Here is a 24,159-nt window from a genome sequence, read left to right as displayed (position 1 = left end):
AATGATCTAAATGTCACTGTGTTTGATCTGCCTTTTATATGCCAGTTTCTTTTATTTACAGGATCTTTATTTCTAGCTTCAAATAAAAAGAAATATCAAAATAATGAAGTACTTTAGTCTTTTCTGGGAATGGATTTTCTTATTAATCACACTAAATAGGGTACTGGAGGAAGAGACAATAATTAATTCACTTTGGAGAAAAGCTCTGTTTGTTCGGAGACACAAGTGGGAACGAAGAAACTAAAAACCAAAATAGCTGTTTCATTGGACACTAAGTTCATCTATTTAAGCCTCAGATTCTCTTTGTACAAAAATCATAATGACTGCTTTGGAAGAAAAAAAAAAGAAATGGTTGCTGAAAACATTCTGACCTAGTTACAAACAAGTTGCAAGATGTAAATTGAGAAGTTATTTTTGATTACAAAGTATCACATCTTTCCACAAGATGTGACCTATAAGGTCTTGAGTCAGGAAACTATGTCAGTGAGATGCATTACCTTAGCCATGGCTTTCAGGAGATGTTTGACATCACCAAGCTGCCGGTTATGACCTGTGAGCACAGTCTTTACACTGTCCACTAAGCTCTGGATGGTCTCACAGACGGTCTCTATTTGTTGCTCCTTCTCTGTCTGAACAGCCCTCTGGGTGGACATATCCTGGGTCAACTGCTTGTGTGCTGACAGAAGCCACTCAGAACTGCCAATGGGATGTTCAAGAGTCGTGTCCTAAATAGAATAAGCATTAATACAATTGGAACAATTTGTTATATTACTTAGTCTTAAATAATTGTAACTTTAATTTGGGTTTCTGGCCTTATTATTTTTAATGCTTCTAGTTAATTACTCCCACAGGACTTACCACTCTCTGTAACAAACGAAGCTCTAACTCAGAGACTGAACTGTTGAACTGTGATGCAAATGAACACATCTGCTGACATCTTTTGATTAGCTCAAATAAGGCGGCATCCAGGCTTAAGGCTTCTGCAGTTCTTGTTCGTAGACTTTCAAAATGAATGATGTTGCTGCAGAGAAAAGTGACCTGTGAAGAGAGAACCCACACAGGGTGGGAAAGGAGACTGATGATGTGAAAACACTACCTATGCATTTTAGAATCTGAATGAGAACTGGTTCTGAGAATATAGGACTCTTATTAAGTAGTGAACATAGTATTCCTAGATCTGAAATAGCAAAAAGCACCTAAACACAAAATTCTAATGCTTTCATATTCTTGAAACAATCACAGTAGGTTCAGGATGCTGTACCTGGTTTGCTCTCTGGCTCTCTTTGAGAACAAGATTTCTTCTTTCAGCTATTGTTGCTTCAAAATCTTGTAGTACTGGTGCCAGTGCAGGATTGGCACCACCTGCCCACTTCAGCCGCTGTTCAATACTTGCTTCAAGGGCTGCTAGTTTCTCCTGTAAAAGTCAGCAGAATCCCTGAGCCCTCACCACACTCTCCACTCTATGTGAAGCATTTTATGATCAGCCAGATTCAGAAGAAGCAAGGGTGAGCATGCTTAATTTAGAAAACACCTCAGACACCTTTGTTTTGGAGTTAATCTTGATTTTTTTCTTTATTTTTATTTTATGTACATTGTTGTTTTACCTGCATGTATGTCTATGTAAGAGTGTCAGATCTTGGAGTAATAGTTCTGAGCTGCCATGTGGGTGCTGGGAATTGAACCTGGGTCTTCTGGAAGAGCAGTTTGTGCTCTCAACCCCTGCACCATTTCTCTAGCCCATTCACCCTGATTTTATTTGAGTATTTAAGGGTCAAAGCGTCAGGGGAAAGAAAGTTTGATTTTTAATTTCCTTTTTTTTTTTTTTTCTTGAGGAGGGGGGGATGTTTCCCCGAGACAAGGCTTCTCTGTAGCTTTGGGAGCCTGTCCTGGAACTAGCTCTTTCAGACCAGCTGGCCTCGAACTCACAGAGGATCTGCCTGCCTCTGCCTCCCGAGTGCTGGGATTAAAGGCATGTGCCACCACCACCCAGCAATTTATTTTCTTAAAATCTATAGCACTTTCATGTTCTTAGGATTTTTTTTCAGGGTTTGTTATTGTTATTTTTTTAAAACATTTATTTATTTATTAATTATTTATACCATATTCTGTCTGCGTGTCTGCCTGCAGGCCAGAAGAGGGCATCAGATCTCATTTCAGATGGTTGCTTCTGTAGATTAACCGCTGAGCCATCTCTCCAGCCCGTTATTGCTATTTTTTAAGTAGTTTTTAAAAAATTAAATACAGATTTGTCGAGATGGTGGTACACCTATAATCATAGCACTGAGAATGTCAATGAACAGTCCCAGGATAGCCTGGACTACAGGGTAAGAACCTGTCACCTCCATGCCAAAATGAGGCGAGAAAAAAAAAAAGTCCAAACACTGCTGGAGATGTATGAAACTGAGGAGTAGCCTGTGTTGCATAGCAAGCATGAGATCATATGTTCAATTCTTAGCACAAGAAAAATAAAGAAGTTTAAAAATTAAAAGAAGGAAAGAGAGAGGGAGAGAGTGATGGAGGGAAGGGAGGGAGGGAAAGGAGGGAGGGAGGGAAGGAGGGAAACACAGTTGGGGACATAGTTCAAAGCTCAACTGGCAGACTGCTGGCCAACTTCTAAGAACTAAGAGCAAAAAGCTTCACTTCAAAAATTTAAAATACAGCCAGTCAGTCGGTGGTGGCACACAACTATAATCGTGGCACACAACTATAATCCCAGCACCAGGCCTCTGAGTTTGAGGCCATCCTAGTCTACAGGAAGAGTTGCAGGACAGTCAGGGCTATATAGAAACCCTATCTCAAAAAAACAAACATACAAAAAAATTTAAAAATACTACATAAGTATTGCATTTCATATTACACTAATAAATTGTATAATCAGAAAAGAATGTCACCAACTATCTGAGTTATATACATAAGTCTCCAAGACCAGTTTTATTTTTAAAAAAATTAACTAAATATTTTGCTTTCAACACAGCTGAAAGCACATAACCAATAACAATCATTTAGAAACATACCTGCTGCCTTGAACATATTAAACCCTTTATCTACAGAAGCAACCAAGTTTCAAAGTAAACAGCAAAATCTATACTGTAGGAGTCCCTGGCCTTGGAGAGTAAGAGAAAAAAAAATTATCTATTTGGTCTCTTATGAGAGAAAGAAGGTATGGTGTTAAAAGAGTGGGAGGTGGAGGCTCTGGAGGAGATGAGGGAGGGAAAACTGGCCAGAATATATTCTATGAAAAGCACTTCATTTTTCACTAAAAACAAAAAAATTTAAAAAATTAAAATGAAAGTGAAAAGGGACTGTATTATACTCCCTTGGCTTAGAAGTCAAAGACAGACACAGATACAATGAACGTCATTAGTTACTTGGCAAATAATTGTGCTAATAGCAAGACGTCAAACTCACCTGAACAGTCCCAATCGAAGTCTCAATCTGACTGAGAGCATGCAGTTTCTTCTTCATGCTGGTCAGGATTGCAGACCGAGGTGGAGTGACTGACATGGCTTGTGGTCTATTGATAAGGAGGTCTTCATGTTGCCACTATTTAAAGAAAAAAGGAATGTAGTACTAGTAGAATAAAACGTCAGATAAATGAGGGAAGGGTAGCATGAGGTAAGACTGGGAGAAGACAGAAAATTGAGTGGCAGTGAAGGGACAATTAGTTGGTGAAAGAAGTATCACATCCAAACTGAAAACTTCCCTGACATGGAGAATGGCTGGTAAACTTCAAGAGATCACTAATACATTTAAACAGGGATTCTTAAAACAGCTGATAAGTCTTATAGTAGGTAGGCATGCCCCAAAACAGCTGACCTTTCCAGGTCTAGTGGCATAAACCTGTAGTCCCAGCACTTGCCAAGACTGAGACAGGAGTATAACAAGTTTCGGGTCAGGTGAGTTACATTTAAAAACAAAATAACTTTTAAAAAGTATACTTTGTCTTTATGGTGTGTGTGTGTGTGTCAATCTCTAGATAAGAGGATGCAGTGAAATTAGTTTGGGGTCTGGTAGGATTGTCTAGCAAGGAGACTAGACAGAAAAATAACTCTTCACACTATCAAATCATTTTTCTTTTTTAATGTTCTAACAGTCATCTGGGCTACACAGGAACTGGGGGTATAGTTTAGTGATGCATCTAATATAATGTGTAAGGCCTTGGATTTGATTCCTAGCACCAACTAATAGCAAATGATAATCTAAACTGGGGGTATAGTTTAGTGATGCATCTAATATAATGTGTAAGGCCTTGGATTTGATTCCTAGCACCAACTAATAGCAAATGATAATCTAATAGTTATACATTCTGCTTACAGTTTAAGGTACCCAAATTTAAAAATGGAGGATTCCTAACAAGTTTCCCTTAATGTTAATTGTCAATTTTAAATTTTTGGCATTTTATTATTATTATGATGATGATGATGATGATGATTTTGGACGGTCTCATATAGCTAAGGCTGGCCTCAAACTTGCTACATAGCCAAAGATGACCTTCAACTTCTGATCCTCCTGCCCAAACAAGTGTATACCACCAAATCCAGTTTATGCAATACTGGACTGTGTACATGCATTGCCAACTAACATTCCCAACCTCAACACTGATAAGTTTTAAGGTAATAACATCCAAAATGTACATTATTTCAAAACATAAAATATTTTCATAATTCATAAAGTATTACCCCACCCATCCCACAATGTGTGAGAAGCAGAACTATTAATACACAACTAACATGATTATGAAGTAAGAAAATAGCTAGTGAAAATAAAACTGCCAATAGAAGGAAAGACAGTTTCACTGAAAAAAGTGAAACAAAATAACCACTGCTTATGCCAAAACTGATTCCAAAACCTGCCTTTAACTTTTTTGATGCTACTGACAATGTCAAAGCCTATATTCATCAAAGAATAAATAAGAAAGCCACCCCTGAGTCACACTGTGCATACCATCTTCACATAGTTGCCTAACCCTCACAAGTCATCTTCCACAAGGGATAGCAGCCCTCTATCTATAGGTAGGATATCAGAACTAGAATTGGTTAGAATCTAATCTGTTATCCCAAAGCCTGTGCTAACATGAGAAAATAGGTATCTATAAGTAGTTTTAAAAAATAAAGGCAGATTTACTTAGATCCAAAGCTATATATTGTATTTGAGAGCATCAGTGAAACCTATTTAAAGATAAATTTAATCATAAATCCAATAATACAGGATGAAGATCAACGTATATCATGAATAAGTACAACTGTTACAAATTATACTCATGATCAGTACTCATTGTTATTCAACACATTAATTGCAAACACAAAAAATCCTGAAAGTATTCACTTTGGTTTGGCACAGTTGAGGCAGTTTATATATTTTTACATTGGCACACATGAACTGTGTATAAGGAAAACCACACTAACCAGCAAACTGCTCACCTGGAACATGGCGATGTGCAGCTGCACCCGCTGTAGGCTTGTCTTACAGGAAGAAATGCTGGTTTCCAGTCTGCGCACCAGGTCATGCTTCTTCCAGGCTGTGTCATAGGAGCTAGCTAACACAGTAGCCCTGTTCATAACTAACTGTGAGAACTTCCCTACCTGGATGTTGTGCTCTACAGCTTTCTTACATAGATCATCGACAGAAACTTTGCTTTCAGCACCAAAGTCCTTTGCCTCCACCTGAGCGATGATGTCTACACCCAGGGCACTGATAAAGCTACACAGTGTGAGCCCAAGGGCTTGGTTTGGAAGTCCTATCAAGAGCTGCCTTACAAAGTCAGCTGTAAAGGCCTTGATAGGCTTGGCCATTTGGTCTTCACTGAAGCAAGAGTTTCTAAAGAGGGTTTTCACATTGACAATCTGCACAGGTCCATTAACTGTATTTTGATCTTCAAGTGAACTTGATCCTAAAAAACAAAAATCATCTTAAAACAGATCCTGAATGGTAAGATTAAACTGCTTATCTGAAGCACTGAGAATTCACATGTGCGCAAACAAACAAGCCTGCTCCATCAAGATCCCTTCTAAATACTAGTACAGCCTAACCCAGGATGCTGATATTACCTGATAATGTTTTAGAAAAGGTACCACAGAGCCTGAAGAACTCCTTTATCGTTTGTAGTCTTTTTAAAAAGAAAATCTCTTCTAGCACCTGACGGTGATTATCATCATCAAAAAAGTTGACCTGGGTACTCCTGGCTTCCCGGATAATGTCAATCTTCCTCCAAGCTACAGGAATTTCCATCTTGTTTAACTATACAAAAAAAAAAAAAAAGAAGAAGAAGAAGAAATGTTCACTTTCTCTATAAATGACTACTGCACTTAACACCTTTCATAAAACCAAGTTAATGTATACCTTTTCAACTAATAAGCCAAAAGCAGTTTCAACTTGAGCAAACATGCCATCAAATGCTACCAAAAGCATCTGGCCAGCTGACATTTTTGGTGTTTCATCAACTGAACCATTTCTTGGTTGAATTAATTCACCATATTGAGCATGCAGCATTCTAGAGAAAAAGAAAAAAGTGTTAAAAACTTCACCTGAAGGAGAATTTGTTTGGGGTAACACAAAAGCCTGTAACTCTCAGAGCTGTTGTGCCAATTCCACAGAAGCTAGCATTATGGGAACTGCTATGAGAAAATAGTATTTAGTGCCAATTCCATTATAAAATCCATGACTTCAATTCAGTTTAATAATATGTAATAACTACTTATGTGACCTAAATTTTACAAAAGTGTGAGCGATACCTTAAAAATTACTATATTAATATATAAGACTGTCAAGAATAACCTAATTCTAAAGCATATATCTATAGAAATTGTCGGGTGCAGTGGTGTCATAGACATGCAATTGGAACTAACTTTTAAAAAAAATATTTATTATGTATACAATATTCTGTCATGTGTATGTCTGCAGGCCAGAAGAGGACACCAGATCTCATTACAAATATTTGTGGTTGCCGGGAATTGAACTCAGGACCTTTGGTAGAGCAGGCAATGCTCTTAACCACTGAGCCATCTCTCCAGCCCCTAACTTTAGACAGTAATGGAAGTACCTGCCACTTGGAATATGCACAGTTTTGAATTATGCACATTTAAAAACTTCAAAAAAAATTTGAGTATGGCAGATGACAACTTTCATAAACAGCAAGGCATGGTGTTATATGACTATATACCCAGCAATGGGAGGCCAAGACAGGGGGATCCTGCAAGTACAGCCAATCAGTGACATAATGACTCTTACAATTTAAAAAATAAAGAAAAGAAAAGCAGAACAATAGAGCAAGACACTTGACATCAAACTCTAGCTTCTACATATACCGACATGGGCACATGTACTTGCATTCACACACCCAAACACACAGCAAATAAAGTGAGAACTGAAATTCAGTAAAAGATAAGCTGATTTAAGTCAACCTTTTTTTTTGGGGGGGGGGGGGGAGCGAGGCGGGGACAGAGTTTCTCTGCAGCTTTGGAGCCTGTCCTAGAAATCGCTCTGTAGATCAGGTTGGCTTTGAACTCAGAGGTCTGCCTGTCTCTGCCTGCAGAATGCTGGGATTAAAGACGTGTGCCACCACTAACTAGCTTAAGTCAAATTTTTAACCATTGCTTAAAATGATGATACTGCTGTTATGTGAATATTTTAAACAACTTTTAGCTGGTACCTGTCTACGTTATTATACTCTTATGAAGCTACAGCTAAAAAGTAATAGGGAAAAAAGAGAATTTCGAAATGCAGCACTAACATGAAGGAATTGTTCCTACATTTTTGTTGAGTGAATGACAAAGTTTATAAAAGATATGTTCATATTTTGTATTTCCTGATTTAAGAAAAAATCTTAGGGGAAAAATACTTCAAAATAACTAAAGGGAAGGTTGTTACAATGGCTAGATAAAGACAGAGCCTATCAGATTATCAAAGCCCAACGACCTGAGTTCAATCCACAGAACCCAAAAAAGGTGGAGACATGCAACTGCACAAAGTAGTTTGTGCACAGTGGCAAGAGTACCCTCCCCATACATAATAAAAATTAGACAAAACAAGGAAAAGAATATAAACCAGAATGAGCAGATGTAGACATCGCATGCGAAATAAATAAATAAATAAATAAATTCTTCACTTCTTCCTCTCCCATGTAAGGAATTTGCAATTCCCATGTAAAGAAATCAAGTGCCCCCTCCATGCCCCTCACCCATTTATATTTTCTGCAGTGAATTCAATGTCAGAATGCCAAAGATATCCTTAATCTCTAAACTAACAAAGGGGTGTAGGGCTCAGTCACAACAACAATGTAAATCTGGAGAGCTATGTAATCTCAATGGGTTCCAAAATCCAACTGCTTTTCTGGATTATAGAAAAGCATACAATGTTTAATCTCCCAAAGATAAATATGAACTAAATTTTAACTTTGTCTGATGTGGGGTACCCATTACATCAGTCAAGTTCACCTCAGATGTTTCAATGGCTGAAAAAAACTCACACTGAGAGTTGGCAAAAGGGCTCAGTGGGTAAAGCCCAACAACCCGAGTTAGGCTCCCAGAACCCATGTAAAAGTGGAAGCAGAGAACTGACTCTATAAATATGCCCTCTGACTTCCGCATGTGCACCAAAGCACCCCACCCCCACCACACACACAAAAAGCAAAAAAACAACCCAATACACACATTGAACTTTATGCACATGCATGTAGCTATAGCAACAAAAGGGTAGTAGTGTGCACAACAAAGACCTGCATAAAGCTATTAAAGGGAACAGACACTAAAATGAGTATATGTGTTATTAGTGAAAGACAAGCATGTTCCATGACTTTCCCACTGCCCATTTTAAGACACTGCCATTGTGCTATAAGCAATAAACATGCAAGTAAGGTCAGACAAGAGATGAACTTGCACATGACTGCAGACAATCTCTAATGAGTCTGTAATTATTATGAAGTAATGGATTTGTTTTTTTAAAAGGCATGAGCATGTATCAGTAATCAGATTTGCCCTAAAAATTAAATTTAATGAGGTTAGAGCTCAGAATCTCATTACCTGGCTGCCTCCTAATTCCTACCACCTCTCTTTCTCTGACAAGATGACTCAAACTGGCCATGTTTTTGCCTTAGTCTTCAAGGCCCTGGTATTACAGGCATGTGTCACCACTGCTGATCTGCCAGCTGGCTAGCACACTTACCTAGCAACATCGATATAATGAGCATGAGTTTCTTCTTCAAGTCCCATGGCTGTGTTTCGTAAGTAGGCTTGAAGCGACTCAACTAGAGTCTGCAGAGGAACTCCGTCAGTTGTCTGCTCAATCAGACTGTCTAGCTCATGTAGCATACTTTCTAAGGTGCATTCCCCCTTCATTAAACATCTAAGTGCTTCTGGGAATATGATTTGCCGGAAATTTGAATTTAATTCCTATAAAGAGAATATATATATATATATATATATATGTTAATGTTTCTCCAAATTTTAGGCAAGTTATACATTTAATAACACACTCCCATAAATTAAAAACAACTCATACAGGGAACTGTGGCACACACTTGTAATCTTAGAGCTCAGGAAGCAGAGTCAGAGGGACTGCTGGAAGTTTGAGGGTTGCCATAAATCTGAGATAGACTACGTGGCAAGTTCCAGACCAGCCAAGGTTACAAAGACAGACCCTGCCTCCAAAAATCCCAAAACTAAAAATTGTTAGGTTGGGTGTGGTGGTACACACCTTTAATCTTAGCCCTTGGGATTAGGAGGCAGAGGCAGGAATTCCAGCCCAGCATGGGCTACATGGTGAGAATACAGGCCAGCCAGAGCTGCATGAGATGCCATCTTTAAAAAAAAAAAAAAAAGAAAAATGTATACAAACCTACACTCTGGCCAACAGCAGTGGCGCCTGTCTTTAATCCCAGCACTCAGGAGGCAGAGACAGATGGATCTCTGTGAGTTTGATGCCAGCCTGGTCTACAAAACCAGTTTCAGGACAGCCAGGATTGTTAACACAGAGAAAACCCTACTTCAAAAAATTAAAAAAGGGAAATGAGACCCCACCTCAAAAAACAAACAAACAAAAAAATTATACAAAGTCACACTCTGGTCAAACAGTGGTGGCATGTGTCTTTAATCTCAGCACTCAGGAGGCGGATCTCTGTGAGTTCGGGGCAAGCCTCGTACACAGAGTGAGTTCCAGGACAGTCAGGGTTGTTAACAGAGAAACCTTGTTTCAAAAAGTTAAAACAAAAACAAAAACAAAAGACCTATGCTCCGATCCTTATTTTAAATGGATGCTTAAGCAATATTCAACAGCTGAATTAACTGCAAACCTCACCCCATGGCTGTTTTATGTGCACGCAATTTTAAGCAAGACCTCAACTTAGAAAACTCAGGGCCTTGTCTTTCCTGATGATCTGTTCTGCTGCTGGGTTCTTTGAAGTTGTTATTTTAAAACCTAATTTCAAAACTAAGGATGACCTTAACTTTCTGATCTTCCTGCCTCTACTTCCTGAATACTGGGTTTATAGGCATTTGCAACCATTCTTGGTTATGTAGTTCTAGGGATCAAACCCAGAGTTCCTCGTATGCTATACAAGCACTCTATCAACTGAACTATGTTCCCAACCCAACTTATAAAATTTATACATGTCCACCTGCAGAGATGTGTATACTCCGTTGGCTAAATGAACAGCTTCAGATGCTTCTACTGGGTTGGGAATATCCAAGTCCTGTGGTACCAGATGGCACTGCTTCAGTAACTGCACCAAACAGGTGACATTTCCACTCATACTACACAATTCCTCCAGGAACCAGGCTCCATCCCGGGATGTCAGATCAACCAGTTGCTCCCCAGCACTTGAGGCTGCACCTTCCATCATAAGGTTGCGCCTATGTGGGCAATGAAAACAGATTTGATTAGGTGTTATAGACTAGAGAAGAGTTAAAAATCTGAAACAAAGTGACTCTAACACAAGCCAAAACTAATAGTATTTTAAATTTGGGATTAAAACAAAACAATGATCTAGTATGAAGTATGCTAGCTCACCTTGTAAGAGTACAAAGGGCAGAAATGATGACACTTGCTAGACTCAGAGACCCTTCTTCTCCATTTTCATGAAGGAAAACTTTAATGCAACGCTCAATTTCTTTTAACTGATCTTCACAAACTGGCACAGTGACAGCTTCTTGTTTCAAGCGTTCCACTTGTCTAATAAGTCTGCTGTTTATGTCTGCTGCATACCGCTGAAGGGTCATTTCAGTGGCAGTGATAAACTGACACACCGTTGGAGGTGGTTGAGGAGCATACTGTATTTCATATCTATAAAAACAAAGCAGGCGCTTGCTTATATTAATATTCCCCTATTTGTAAAAAATATTCACACTGTAAAATATACAGGAAAATTGCATTCTATCCTCAAAAATTACAAATTATTAATTACATTTCAGATAAACTCTCAAGAACATAAGCTATTTTGTAATACAATCAATGATGTGTAACTTCCTTAAATAATCCTGCCATGCTAACATTTGTATATACTAATTAAGAAAAACAGCGTCTTGCAAGAGAAACCCTGAATGAGCTCACATTACTAATACCCTCTATCTCTTTCTGCAGTACTGTAGGAATAGAACCCATAGCCTTACACATGCCATATTTACAACACTGAATCACATCCAAGCCTTTAGTAGTTTGAGTCAGTCTGCCTTTATGGGTAAACATTCTCCTAAAAAAAAAGAATAAGCGGGGCAGTGGTGGTGCACGCCTTTAATCCCAGCACTGAAGAGGCAGAGGCAGGCGGATCTCTGAGTTCGAGGCCAGCCTGGTCTACAAGAGCTAGTTCCAGGATAGGCTCTAAACCTACAGCAAAACCCTTTCTCGAAAAACCAAAAATAAATAAATAAATCTGGGGGTGATAGCAAGAACCTGTAATCTCAGCTACCTGGAAGGCTGACATAGGACAAACTGTTTCAAAGAGAAGGGTTTAAAGGAAAAAAAAAAAAAAAAAAAAAAAAAAAAAAAAGGACACAAAAACAAATCAGCTTCTATTAACCATTTTCTAGGGGAAAAAAAAAAAGCAACCGTACTGGTTGGTTTCTGTCACTTTGATATAAACCTAGACAAATTTGGGAAGAACAACCTCAGGGGAAAATGACTCTACTATATAGCCTATAAGAAAGTCTTTAGAGAATTTCCCTGCTAAATGATTAATGTGGGAGAGCACAGCCTACAAAAGATGGTGCCAACCCATCAACATGCTGAGCAAAAAACAGCAGTAAGCAATCTTCCTCCATAGTCTCTGCATCAGTCCCTGCCTCCAGGTTTACTGCCTTGAATTCCTACCCTTTCTTCCTTTGATGCTGGTATTGTGGGATTCCCATCTATACACTGTGAATATGTTGTATTACCATTGGTTAAAAAAGAAGCTGCTTTGGCCTAGTAAGATGTAAGATACACTACTACCTCCTCAAGTTGTTGTTGGTTATATTCTTCATCATAGAAAAAGAAAGATACCCTAACTAAGATAGCAACCTATAACACAATCTTGCTTCCCTCAGTGTGCAAAGAAGAGAAAAAGATGCCTTCAACTTACTTCCTATAGAGTTCTTGGCAACGCTCTACTGTGGTGTTGCAGATGAGCTCTTCCATCCAGGCCTTCCACTGTTCAATTCGGTGTTTCTGAAATATGGCTTTGGGATACTGCAGAGCGACAGTTGCATAGTGATGCAGCTGTTCCAAACAGCCACGAAGCACAGAACGCCTCTGCTGGAGAAGAGCGCCAACTTCCCCTTCCAGCTGCTCGCACTGGCTGATGAGGTGGGCTTGGCCAGCATTCTGTAGAAAGGCTGTTGCTGGTACATAGCTTGGGGGCCCTTGTAGTAAAGATAGGCACAAAGAAACCATTTCAAGTCAGTAGTCATCGAGAGCACAGATTAGAATCCCATCCTCTCAAATATACAATGTCAGAACCCACATGCTCACATACCAAGGTCCATTTGTGTGCTTATCTCCTGTAGCAAACTTGCAAGCTGGGTTGCTTCTAAATTATTGAATGCAGCCTGATAATGTGTTATCCACTGTTCAAACTCATTCAGCTTCACCTGGATTGCTTCCTGAACAGCTCTTTGCTGGGTCTGTAGTTGAGTATGCTCAGAATATCTAATCAGGAAACCAAAGCCAAAGATCACTTGTAGCTCTTTCTTATATCTAGTAAAAACTGGACTTTTCGAAAACTTAAGAGTAGTTAGCGCCTTTGTGGGGAGGGAGTGTTTCCGAGACAGTGTTTCTCTGTTTAGCCCTGGCTGTCCTGAACTTGCTCTATAGACCAGGTTGACCTTGAACTCACAGAAATCCACCTGTCTCTGCCTCCCAAGTGTTGGGATTAAAGGTGTGTGCTACCACTGTCAGGCTAGCAACTTCTGAATCTCAAGGGCCCTGTTCAAAGTCCCCTTCCTCTTCCAGTTTGCTCCAACACTGCAATTTCCTCAACTATGATCACAACATCTTAAATAAACTCTAACACATATGCTGAGTTTGTGATTCCTTGAAAGAAAATTGCTGGATCTTTGTAGTATGAGAGCTTGTAGCAATGCTAGGCACTTGCATATTCAACTATTGGGAGTATCTGCTACGTGAGGGTCATTCACTTGGATCCCTCTGGTTGTATGCTTTCTAAGATTTATTTACTTATTATCTTCATGTGAATATGTCTACATAAAGTTTATGTAAGAGTCCAGGAAAGTAAGAAGAGGACTGGATCATCTAGAACTCAATTTATAGACTTGTGAGACACTACCACAGGGGTGTTGGGAACCAAACCCTGGTACTAGGTAAGATCAGCCAATGCTCTTAACTGCTGAGCCATCTCTCTACTTCCTGTATACTTTTGTTAAGCTCAAAAAAACAAATGCAGTAACTGCCACTGCACAAGCATTTACACGAATACAAGAATTCTGTTAGCAGCACATACTGAGAAGTACAAATCAATTATTATTTTAAACCTGTGTTGCAGAGTACGAGATGGATGGTCCACTCCTTCAGCTCCTTCTAGAAATTCTATTTCCTCCAGCAGTTTGCCCTGCAGTTTTTCAACATCTGTCAGCTGCTCCTGTAGGCTCAGGTATTCATCCAAGCTGCTGTCTAGTTTGGGAAGCACAACCAGCATTTCATCCCGATTCTTAAACCAGTTCACCTGGAAAAAAAGTGATCAGGAACACTTTAGGAACTGTCAGAGGTTCCACTGTGACACCTATTAGATAAACTGTAAAGATTGTTGCACCTGTGTGTTTGTTTTACCTAAAGTCCTAAGAACTGGGTTTGTGGTAATGCCCCCATTTTACAAAGATAATCAATACATGTACATTACCTAGCAATAAGTAAACAGATTCAAAGGCCACAGAAAATAAACCTGAGATCTCTAACTACTGAAAGGGACGGAAAGCTATTTACTTATTCAAATAGAAACAAAGTGTCTGATGGTGAAACATACCATTAATTCCAAGGAGTGTAAGTGTGTCTGTGTGGGAGGACAGCCTAACAGAGATGATGTGGACTCCTTATATCCAGAGAAGCCCTAACATACTCAACCCTTATGTACATTTGCTGTTTTTAAAAAAGAAAAATGACAGTGATTTTATATCCCTGGGCTTCACCTTAATCTCAGCGACTCTGGAAGAAAAGAGGCTGCGGGTAATCTCACGTTCCATCTCTCGCTTGCTCTGCTTGCTCTCAGCCTGTTGGCCACCTCCACCATAGACAGCACCTGCAAACCCAGCTTCACCACCAGCTGTCCAGTCCACGAGGGGATCATACACAAAAGCCTCCAAGAGCGTCAGCAGAGTCTCTCGGCCTCGCCGCATGATGTGGAGAACCTATTTTGAGAAGTATTTTCAGTAAACTCAATATAAGCTTTCACATGAAAATGTTTTAAAACTTCCTCCCATGGATTTTGCTCATTAAACAGTTATGCTACAGGGCAAAAGAGGAAAGGCATACCTGCTCACAGGAAAGCCTAAAAACACCTTCTACTCCAGTTACACCAAGTGCTGTTTCAATGTTTTGTGTCATTCGAAAAGGGACTTTCTCAGGAACTCTAAGGCTTTTACCTTGAAAAGATAAATCATATTTTTGCCCTTAACATCAAAAAAAAAAAAAGCGACCTTTAAATAAATGTAAAAGCCTATTTTATCTTACCCTTTTCAAAGCAAACATTGTAATCTATGTGAACTACTTCTCCAGTTGTCATATCTATGAGGACGTTATCCAGATGTCTGTCTCCAAGGCCAATTATGTAGCCAACCATAGACATAACAGCAGTAGATCTTGCATAGGACTAAAAATGAAAAGGGAGCAGGTAAACATCATGAGCCAATCTTTCTCCAACAGGCACTAGATCTACAACGTAGCATCATAAACCTACTCCCATTATCTAAAATAAGTCAATAACCACAAAGCACTTCAGAGGCATGCTTCTTAGGAGAGAAGTTGTTGTTTTTAAAGATTTAGTTCAATTTTTAATTACATCTATGTGTGTGGAAGTGCACACTAGTGCAGTCCAGAGAAGCTGATACAAAGAAATCAAATCCCCCAGAGCTAGAGTAACAGACAGTTGTGAACCCCTTGACATGGGTGATGGGAAACAAACTTGGGTCCCCTGAAAGCAGTACACACTCCTAGTCACTAAGCTCCATCGCCATCCTTGAGAATGCTGTGGCAGTTTTTTTGTCTTTGTTTTCTTGAGACAGGGTCTCACTATGTAGCCCTGGTTAGCCTGAAACTTTCTATGCAGACCAGGCTGACCAAGAACACACAGATTATCTGCCTGCCTCTGGTCCTGAGAGGTGGAGTCCATGCTCATCCCAAGCCCCATTTTTTTTTTAAATAAAGAACTTCAGCTTTCAATATTCACCTAATTTCATTCATCATCCCTTCCACCCTTCTCTCACAGTCATAGCCACACTTTTAAAACTCTCAAGTAACATTCAAATACAGGACTCGACTATAAAGTCTGGAAGAAAGAAAAAACCAGAAAGGCTGACAAAGAGGATCGGATCACAGCCAGAGTAACAAGAGTGCACCTAACCCCAAGTGCCGCGTACCTGTGTGACTCTCCACCACTCATCAGGAGTGGTACAAGATGACCAGAGCTCTTTTGCCAGGAGGTTTGGGGGTGTGGCCTCCATTAACTCTTCCAACACTGCCTTCATCACATGCAGGGGCCAATCCCTCCTTGATACATCCAGGCTCAGGCCAACTATTTTCAAAGCAGGGCCAATTTTACTATAGTAAAGTTCACTAGGACGAGGTACGATGCTGGGATTCTGAGGAGTTTGGTAGGAATCTTGGGCCTTAAAAATTTTTTTAAAGAAAAGATTAATTTTACTTGAGGAAAAACAAATATTATAAAGTATTTTAAAATTCAATCTATATTTTTTATAACACAATTCATTTACAAAGGTATAATCCACTAGTACATATTTTCAGTCTTCACTGATAAACTCAGTATGAAATAAACATAGCTATTAAGAAATATGTTCCAAAGTTTAGACAGTCCCTCTAGCCACTAACTTTATCTTACTCTTCAATAACTGTATTACAGGTCTGTGCTTACTTTTAAAACTCAACTTCCCAGGCTAAAGATACAAGCGGTTTGGCAATCTTGGGGCCATGGAATTGGATGCCCAAACACAACAACAAAAGTGAAAAAAAGCAAGCATGACCCCTTCCAGCTCCAACAGCTCTTATTGGTTTGCTGCACAGTGGCCTTGGCTAACCTGGGACCCCACTCAGTTTCACTGCTTAGCATATAAACTGCCCAGATACACAGACTGACTCAAACAATAAAATTCACAGGTACAAAACAGGACATTGTAGTGATCAAATAGGTCCATGTCAAAACTTTCTTGTTTAAATACTGGAAGTAATATGGGTTTCAAAGTTTTCTATTATATTAATTTAATTTAAAAGTTCATAAGAGCATTTAAAATCTGAAATATCAAATTTCTGAGCAATTAGCAACTACGTATATCTTTAAACTTTACTGTTCAATAAGGAGTATCTCACCACAACATGATAACCCATTATAAGCATACAAATATGCTTGACTTTACATAGTCACCCGAGAATGCCCTGACACACACTTGTTCATACATAGTCCAATAAGAATACAGGTGCACTTGAAATTAACCCAACCTTTTGTGCTTGTAAGGCAGCTTCCCGCTGTTGCCATCGTTTGTAAAGACCGAACAATGGCGTGGCTCCATCCACCCACTGGATCAGTCCTGATCTTGTTCCCAGTGGTGTTACAGAATAGTGTCGTGCATGGAAACGGGGTGTTTCCTGCCGATTAATTGTGGCAAACATGGTATTTACAATAGATAAGAACTGCATGATTCTCTCATCCAGATGTAAATCCTCCAATCCTATAAAAAACAAAACCACAATTACCAGGATGGATAACAAACAGGTCTGAGAATATACCACTGCCTGCCTGCATTTTCAGTTAAGAATAATAAACAGGTGGCAGACCTATAAACATCAATGAACTCTATTCATTGGTATTAGCACTAGTTATTCACACTAAGTTGTACACAGTTGGTCTGCTTATATAAATTCATAAGCAAGGTGCAGAGGGTGAAATATTGTGACATGCAGCTAAATGTCATCCAAAATCACACAAAACATAAGAAATACAGAATTTCATCTACAACAGGCTTATCTTAATGTGCATGCCAACTCACATGGACACACACACACACATACATACATACACCGTTAACAATCATATGTTTGTCTTAAAAATATGACTTAGTTCTAACTCTACCTTTGAAAAGGTAAGGATAGCTCTTCCCATCTGAGCCGAGAAAGAGGAGTTTCTTGGGCTTGGTTTTAGTTGGTAAAATGGTGATGGTTCCTCCCACACTGTGAATTGTCACAGTGTCTCTGGCTGAGACTTCGCCAGGAAGTGCAATTTCAGTGTTGGTCATGGCAGCCAACCAAGGGCTGATCTCATCAAGACGCAGGATGTAGCTTGCACGTTTCTGCGCTCTCTGTTGCAAACTCAGCATTATCTATGTTCATAAGGTGGAAAAACAAGTCTGTATTCTGATACAACATACTGCATTTGGCATAAAAGCAAACCCAAACACCCCATAAATACCTGCTGTCTAGTTCCTCTGTTTGACCCTAGGAATGTGGACCACACTTGAAGCAGGGAGTACTGTGCTAATATGTTGTATGTGAGTACTATTTTAAGATACCGTGCCCTTTCTGCCAAGTAAAGAGACCTCAGGGAGATGGGAAGAAATTCTCACAGAGGGTCACTATGGTAGTTATACCTCAGCATCATCAAAAGAAATCAATCAGTTCTTGTCATAGCACAAAGGCAGACACGGCCTTGGGACACCACCTGCAAAGTTACCTACACGGAGCTATAAGAAAAAATACATCTCAACCATGAAGCCAATTTCTAAGACACTATACCAAATCAAACAGACAATTTAACAGAAGTAATAGTTTAGAGCTCTGACCCTTTGAAATACGCAAAGACCCAGGAGAAGTATTGCAAATAACCAAAAGGAGAAATGAATGTATCATGCACAGATCTATCCCCAGGGAACAAAGTATCAAACATAACTCTACCCCTACTTCTGTTTGTAGCTAATGTATACCTGGATCAACAAACTAATAATGCATAAACTTAAAAGAGCAATCTTCGATAAATTTTGGTTATAAAATTTAAAAAAATGACAATCTCCCCTTAATCAAGAGACAGTAACAGATAAACGGGCACATAAACAGACTACTGTTTAGTTAAATATGGAACATAGATGGAAAGTCTGGAGATTGAAAAATGTTGAGTGATCACCTAGCATACGAGGGCCCTGGGATCTGATAGCCAATACCACAAAAACAAAAACACTATCACCTTAAAAGTTTCTTTCTCAGTAATTTATTTCATACACATCAACTTTAAAGGTACTGTATCTCCTCCAGGTTTTTAGATTTTCTAACAAAAAAACAATGGCTACTAGAGAGATGGCTCAGAGGTTAAAAGCACTGACTGTTCTTCCAAAGGTCCTGAGTTCAATTCCCAGCAACCACATGGTGGCTCAAAACCATCTATAATGAGATCTGGTGCCCTTTTCTGGCGTCAACGCATAATGCAGGCAGAAGACTAAACACAATAAATAAACCAAGATTTATTTAGAAAAGCAGAGAAAAATGTATAGCTCAATAAAATCAATTAAAAAAAATTTTTTTTAAAAAGAAACTGGCCTTAGACCATGGAAATCTGGTCCTACCTAATAAACAAGCTGAATATACCTAAGAAACACCATAGTTTGTGCTAGTTTTCTTGTCCAGTACTTTGGGAGATTTCCTCAAGACTCAGAAGTTTTCTTTTTATGTATGGTTTTCGAGACAGGCTCTTTCTACCTAGTTCTGGCTATCTTGGAACTCACTATGTAAAGCAGGCTGGTCTCAAATTTCAGAGATCCACCTGCCTATGCCCTCCAAGGGCTGAGATCAAAAGTATGCACCACCACGCCTAGTGAGTTAGCAGTTTTCATTTACTGAAGCTGTATATTTGTGTCTTCTGTTTTTCATGGCAGTAAAGCTCAACAAAGAACCAATTAAAACAAAAAGTGTCAAGAGAAATGACGAACAAAGAAAAGCAAGAAAAGTATGATAGATAAAAAAGGAGCTCTCATGACTGCCAGTGTCACTGCTATGAAGGAAAAGATCATAAATAAAACAGAATTAAGTAGAGCAAGACAAGGATTCTCAAATATTTAAATGTACAAATAACCCCAATTGGCAAATCACATTGCTATATTGGTTAGAAAAGAGGTCAAATAAATATTAAATTCATTTTATCACTCAGGATGTTTCAGGCTTCAGAGTTCTTCAGATTTTAGAATATCAATATTAATCTTACTGTAACTTACTAACTGAAAAATATGAGCATTACTCCAAAAGCTTTGGATTTGGGAGCATTTCAGATTAATGATGCTGAACCTAAAAACTATTAGAAATACCTATTTTTTTCCCCTTAAAAACTACATAGTCATAAAAGTTCAAATTTCTAATCTCCTAGGATTAGAAACAGCTAGACTTACAGTAAATACCTAGTATACAGGCCACCCCTCCCTGCCTTCCAGCCTCTAAATTCTCAAAATGAGTAATTTTCTCTACTGTACTTAATAGTACAGTAGCAATAGTATTGCTATTGTACAATAGTACAATAGCAAATAATCACAAGATACCTTCAGTAGGCTTATAAAACTTTTTCTCATGTTCTATGGTGAGAGCAATTGTTTTAAGTTTGTGTCTCATGGGGAACGTTCCATATTAACAGCACTTTTACAACTACTCTGTACCTCTTTAAATGGAATCCAGCTGCTTCCAGGCTTGGCAGGATTTGATGGGGTCTTCAGTTTTTCAAGGGCGTTGTCAATGGCATCACCATAGTTATCCTGAAACCACTTTTCATGAGGTGTCTCTGCTGGAGCAGCAGTGATGCTCCGAACATGCTCCAAAGCAAACACAATAGGCTTCATCAACGCTGTATGTTTCTCTCGCATGATGGCAATTTTCTCTTCTCTAACCAAAGACATTTACATTCAAAAACTTTATTTATTAAAGTTTTGTATAAACATAACACAATTTAAATGCATCTAGTATTGAGTAAATAGTATCAAAAACAGGCAAATAACTTTCATGTAACACTGTAAAAAACAAAAATAAAAAAATATATCAAGCTTTGCTTTTCAATTATGTTGGAGAATAGGATCTAGACCCTAATCTCAATCATTTAAAAAAAGAAAAAAAAATGCAAAATCGACAAGACACCCAATGCAGACATGGAGACTACCAGACTACCAAACTCCTGACAGGAAAAGGGCTCCTTACACTAGATTTAACAGTGATTCCTTAAACATGGTACCACTTAGACTAAACTGACAATTCAAAGTGATGACAAACGCTTGCAAATCAAGTGTCTAACAAGGAATTCCCAGAAAGTTTTTCTAGCCAGGTGGTGGCAATGCATGCCTTTAATCCCAATACTCAGGAGGCAGAGACAGGTGGATCTCTATGAGTTTGAGGCCAGACTTGGAAAAACCCTGCCTCCAAAAAAAAAAAAAAGCTTTCAACAACCAGAATGCTTCTCGAAAAACTCCCACATCAACAAGAAAACAGCTTAATTCAACATCTGCAAGGATATTCATTGATCAGTTAAGACAGAAAAAGAAGCTACATGTTATTTGTTGTTCAAAAAAATAAAAAATGAAACTACATGAGGATTACAAACAAAACTCCAGGAAACTGCCAAATGTTAACTGAGTGAAAGGCTCAGTAGGTAAAAATTTGCCACACAAGCATGAGGAGCTGAATTAGAATCCTCAGAAGTCATGTGAAAGCCAGACGAAGTGATGGGAGTGCTGTAATCACAACACATGACTTGGATATGCAAGGTAAAGAAAAGAGAATCCCCAGAAGCTCATGAGTCAAGTAGTCTCATACATACAGAAGACAAAACAAAAAGTAGAGATTCTGCCTTAAATAAGGTGCAAAGGAGGCCTAACACCCAAGGCTGTCCTCTGACCTCTACAGAAAGGCCATGGCATGCATGCACACAACATGCATCATACATACATAAAACTAAATGTTGGCAACAATAGGAGAAAACCAGGATCCTCATGAAAGTTAGAACATAAATGGCACAATCATTGTGGAAAAGACTTCTAGGCTTAACAAGATTAACCACATTGGCCATCAAATCCACCGCATTCCATACAAATTAATCCAAAGCAAGGGCTCAGACAGATACTGCACACCAATGTTCAGAGAGGAACATTGCTCACACAGCTAAAACCAAACCCAAGTCTCTACTAAAAGATGAATCAATCAGTAAAACCTGGTTCATGAGGGCTAACACAATGGCTCAGTAGTTAAGGGTATTTGCTGCTAAACTTGAAAGCCCAAAGTTTGATCTCCGAAACCCACAGGTAAAAGGAAACACCCAACTCCCATAAATTGTCTTCTTTCCTGTATATGCACAGCATACAGATATGCATAAATGATAAAATGTTCTCATCTGGAAAATCTATCTACACAATGTAGTATTATTCACTAACCATGTAACAGACCCATGCATGCCGTAGCAAGGTAAACCCTGAAAACATGGTGCTAAATGAGTTACAAAAGGACAAATACTCCGATTCCACCCATAAGACACCTAAAGTAGAAGAGTTCACAAAGCAAGAAATAAGAACTAGAGATAATGAGGAGGAAAGCTGGGGCAAATAGAGTTTATTACTGAGTACAGAGCCCTTATCTGGAATTGGGAATGATTCTAGCAGAAGGTAGTGATGATGAAAGCACAGTACTATGAGCGCATACTGTAATGCCACTCAACTGTACAGTTAAGATTGGTTAAGACTATGAATTTTGCTGTGCTGATTAACACATTATAAAGAAAAAAGTAAAGAAAGCAATTGAAAGATGGCTTAGCAGTTAAGAGCACTGTCAGCTCTTATAGAGAATCCAGATTCAGTTCCCAGCACCTACACGGCAGCTCACAACCATCCTTAACTCTAGTTTCAGGGGATCTAATGCTCTCTCCTGACTTGGGTAGGCACCAAGCAAACGCATGGTACACATATATATATCTGCAGGCAAACACTCACACACATAAAACAAGTGAGTCTAAAAGACAAAGTAGTGAAGGAGTGAAGACATACTTGCGCAAGGTGTTGTTGTTCTGGACTCTCTTCACCTCATCCTCCAGCTGCTGAATGCGTCTCAGGACATACATGTGCTGCTGTAACAAAACTCCCAGCCACAGCTCATCCCAGAGCACAGTGACCCTACGTAGCTCTGCCACAAGCATCTGAACCTGCAGACACAACACATCCACATGGCTCACAAGGCAACATCAAATCAGACACGGGTAATGCATATTTCATAGAAAACTCCTCAGAAGCGTATCAATATAGATTAGTGAGACAAATTCTGAGTATTCGTAAAGCTTTGGTTCTCTGATATAATTCCCCTGAGATATTAGCTTTAGAGTTTGGGGAGGAGGTTGTAATGAATACTACTTTAAAACAAATTAGTTATTTGTACCTGTAAAACCATTGTTGGGTTGGCAGAGGACAGTTTATCTACAATTTTGCTGTAGCAATCTTGCATCATGGCCTGATCTTCATTTAAACCACTTTTAGGTTCATCTTTGTTGCTATCCTGAGAAGCAGGAGGACTTCCTCCTTCACATTCAGAAACCAGCAGTTCTTCTCCTTGAATATTTCCAAGTAATGTAGGGATCGCAGAGGAAAACTTATTTCCTACAGAGGGATGCAACAGGGATACATGCATACACTTGGTATGGAAAACAAGAATAATGTACTTCACACTGCTGTGCATGATGCTAAAGATTATGGTGTTTCTTTCACAAGCTGAGCTTTTCATGTATGTTTATAAATACTATAAACTAATAGGGAAGCTAGAGGAAGATGGAAAGCAAACAAGAAGCCCTCCCCAGGCAAAGTGTAGAGTGGGGTCTAATGTTTACATTAAACAGCTCTATGTCAAGTTCCTGGTATACTGTAAAGAGTAACAATAACATGCAAAACATGTTATAGACACACATTACTTACTTCTTCAATAAGTTAGAACCACTACCAACAAAAAACTACACGCTCTCAAGACATCACACCCAAAGAGACTTAAAATTTTCTAGTAAAATTAAGCAATATTTTAGCTAGGCAAGGAAGTGCCCATCTTTAACACCAGCCTGTTTTACATTGAGCACCAAGCCACTAGGGTGAAACAGTGAGACTCTATCTTAAATAAATAAAAGTATTTTAATGTTGTATACCTGAAGCCTGGGATTCACTGCTAAGTGATATGGTTCCTACTATTGCAGGATATAGTATGAGGTGTGGGGAATCTTGGGCCACACGGCAAAGGAGGTTACAAATACTCTGGCGCACATACACTTCAGGGTGGTTTAAGCGTGAGAAAAGCTGTGGAATAATTCCTTCAGGAGAAGAAGATAAAGTGATTAAAAACTATGAACTTTAGGAATGCAAAAGGATAAAACCTGATGTATTATGTCAGCATCAGCAAAAATACAAAGGAAGCCAAAATCCTCCCCGTGGTAACAAAGACCCATACGAAATCATTCTTGATTGCAAGTCTGCT

At 39.0% G+C, this 24,159-nt stretch overlaps 1 protein-coding gene across 4 annotated transcripts in view; it reads right to left on the bottom strand.

The window, feature by feature from the left end:
- The window catches only part of Smg1 (SMG1 nonsense mediated mRNA decay associated PI3K related kinase), a 101,972-nt gene that overhangs the window by 10,060 nt on the left and 67,753 nt on the right, over nt 1-24,159 (bottom strand). For all 4 annotated transcript variants that reach the window (XM_048460479.3, XM_085692981.2, XM_048460480.3 and 1 more), the window contains 23 exons: nt 23,834-23,995; nt 23,083-23,300; nt 22,698-22,852; nt 20,334-20,556; nt 17,777-18,023; nt 17,146-17,375; nt 16,053-16,301; nt 15,148-15,286; nt 14,950-15,059; nt 14,607-14,825; nt 13,956-14,146; nt 12,941-13,113; nt 12,548-12,827; nt 11,002-11,274; nt 10,610-10,844; nt 9,160-9,386; nt 6,340-6,490; nt 6,048-6,237; nt 5,421-5,890; nt 3,409-3,543; nt 1,262-1,414; nt 859-1,038; nt 498-725 (listed from right to left, as the gene is read on the bottom strand). In XM_048460479.3, coding sequence (XP_048316436.1) covers nt 498-725; nt 859-1,038; nt 1,262-1,414; nt 3,409-3,543; nt 5,421-5,890; nt 6,048-6,237; nt 6,340-6,490; nt 9,160-9,386; nt 10,610-10,844; nt 11,002-11,274; nt 12,548-12,827; nt 12,941-13,113; nt 13,956-14,146; nt 14,607-14,825; nt 14,950-15,059; nt 15,148-15,286; nt 16,053-16,301; nt 17,146-17,375; nt 17,777-18,023; nt 20,334-20,556; nt 22,698-22,852; nt 23,083-23,300; nt 23,834-23,995 — 4,838 coding nt within the window. The remainder of the gene's footprint in view (nt 1-497; nt 726-858; nt 1,039-1,261; nt 1,415-3,408; nt 3,544-5,420; nt 5,891-6,047; nt 6,238-6,339; nt 6,491-9,159; nt 9,387-10,609; nt 10,845-11,001; nt 11,275-12,547; nt 12,828-12,940; nt 13,114-13,955; nt 14,147-14,606; nt 14,826-14,949; nt 15,060-15,147; nt 15,287-16,052; nt 16,302-17,145; nt 17,376-17,776; nt 18,024-20,333; nt 20,557-22,697; nt 22,853-23,082; nt 23,301-23,833; nt 23,996-24,159) is intronic.

Source organism: Myodes glareolus, chromosome 7, assembly GCF_982192425.1.
Source record: "Myodes glareolus chromosome 7, mMyoGla1.1, whole genome shotgun sequence".
Classification (NCBI taxonomy): domain Eukaryota; kingdom Metazoa; phylum Chordata; class Mammalia; order Rodentia; family Cricetidae; genus Myodes; species Myodes glareolus.
Note: the sequence above shows the minus strand (reverse complement) of the source record. Positions and strands in the feature narration are given on the sequence as shown.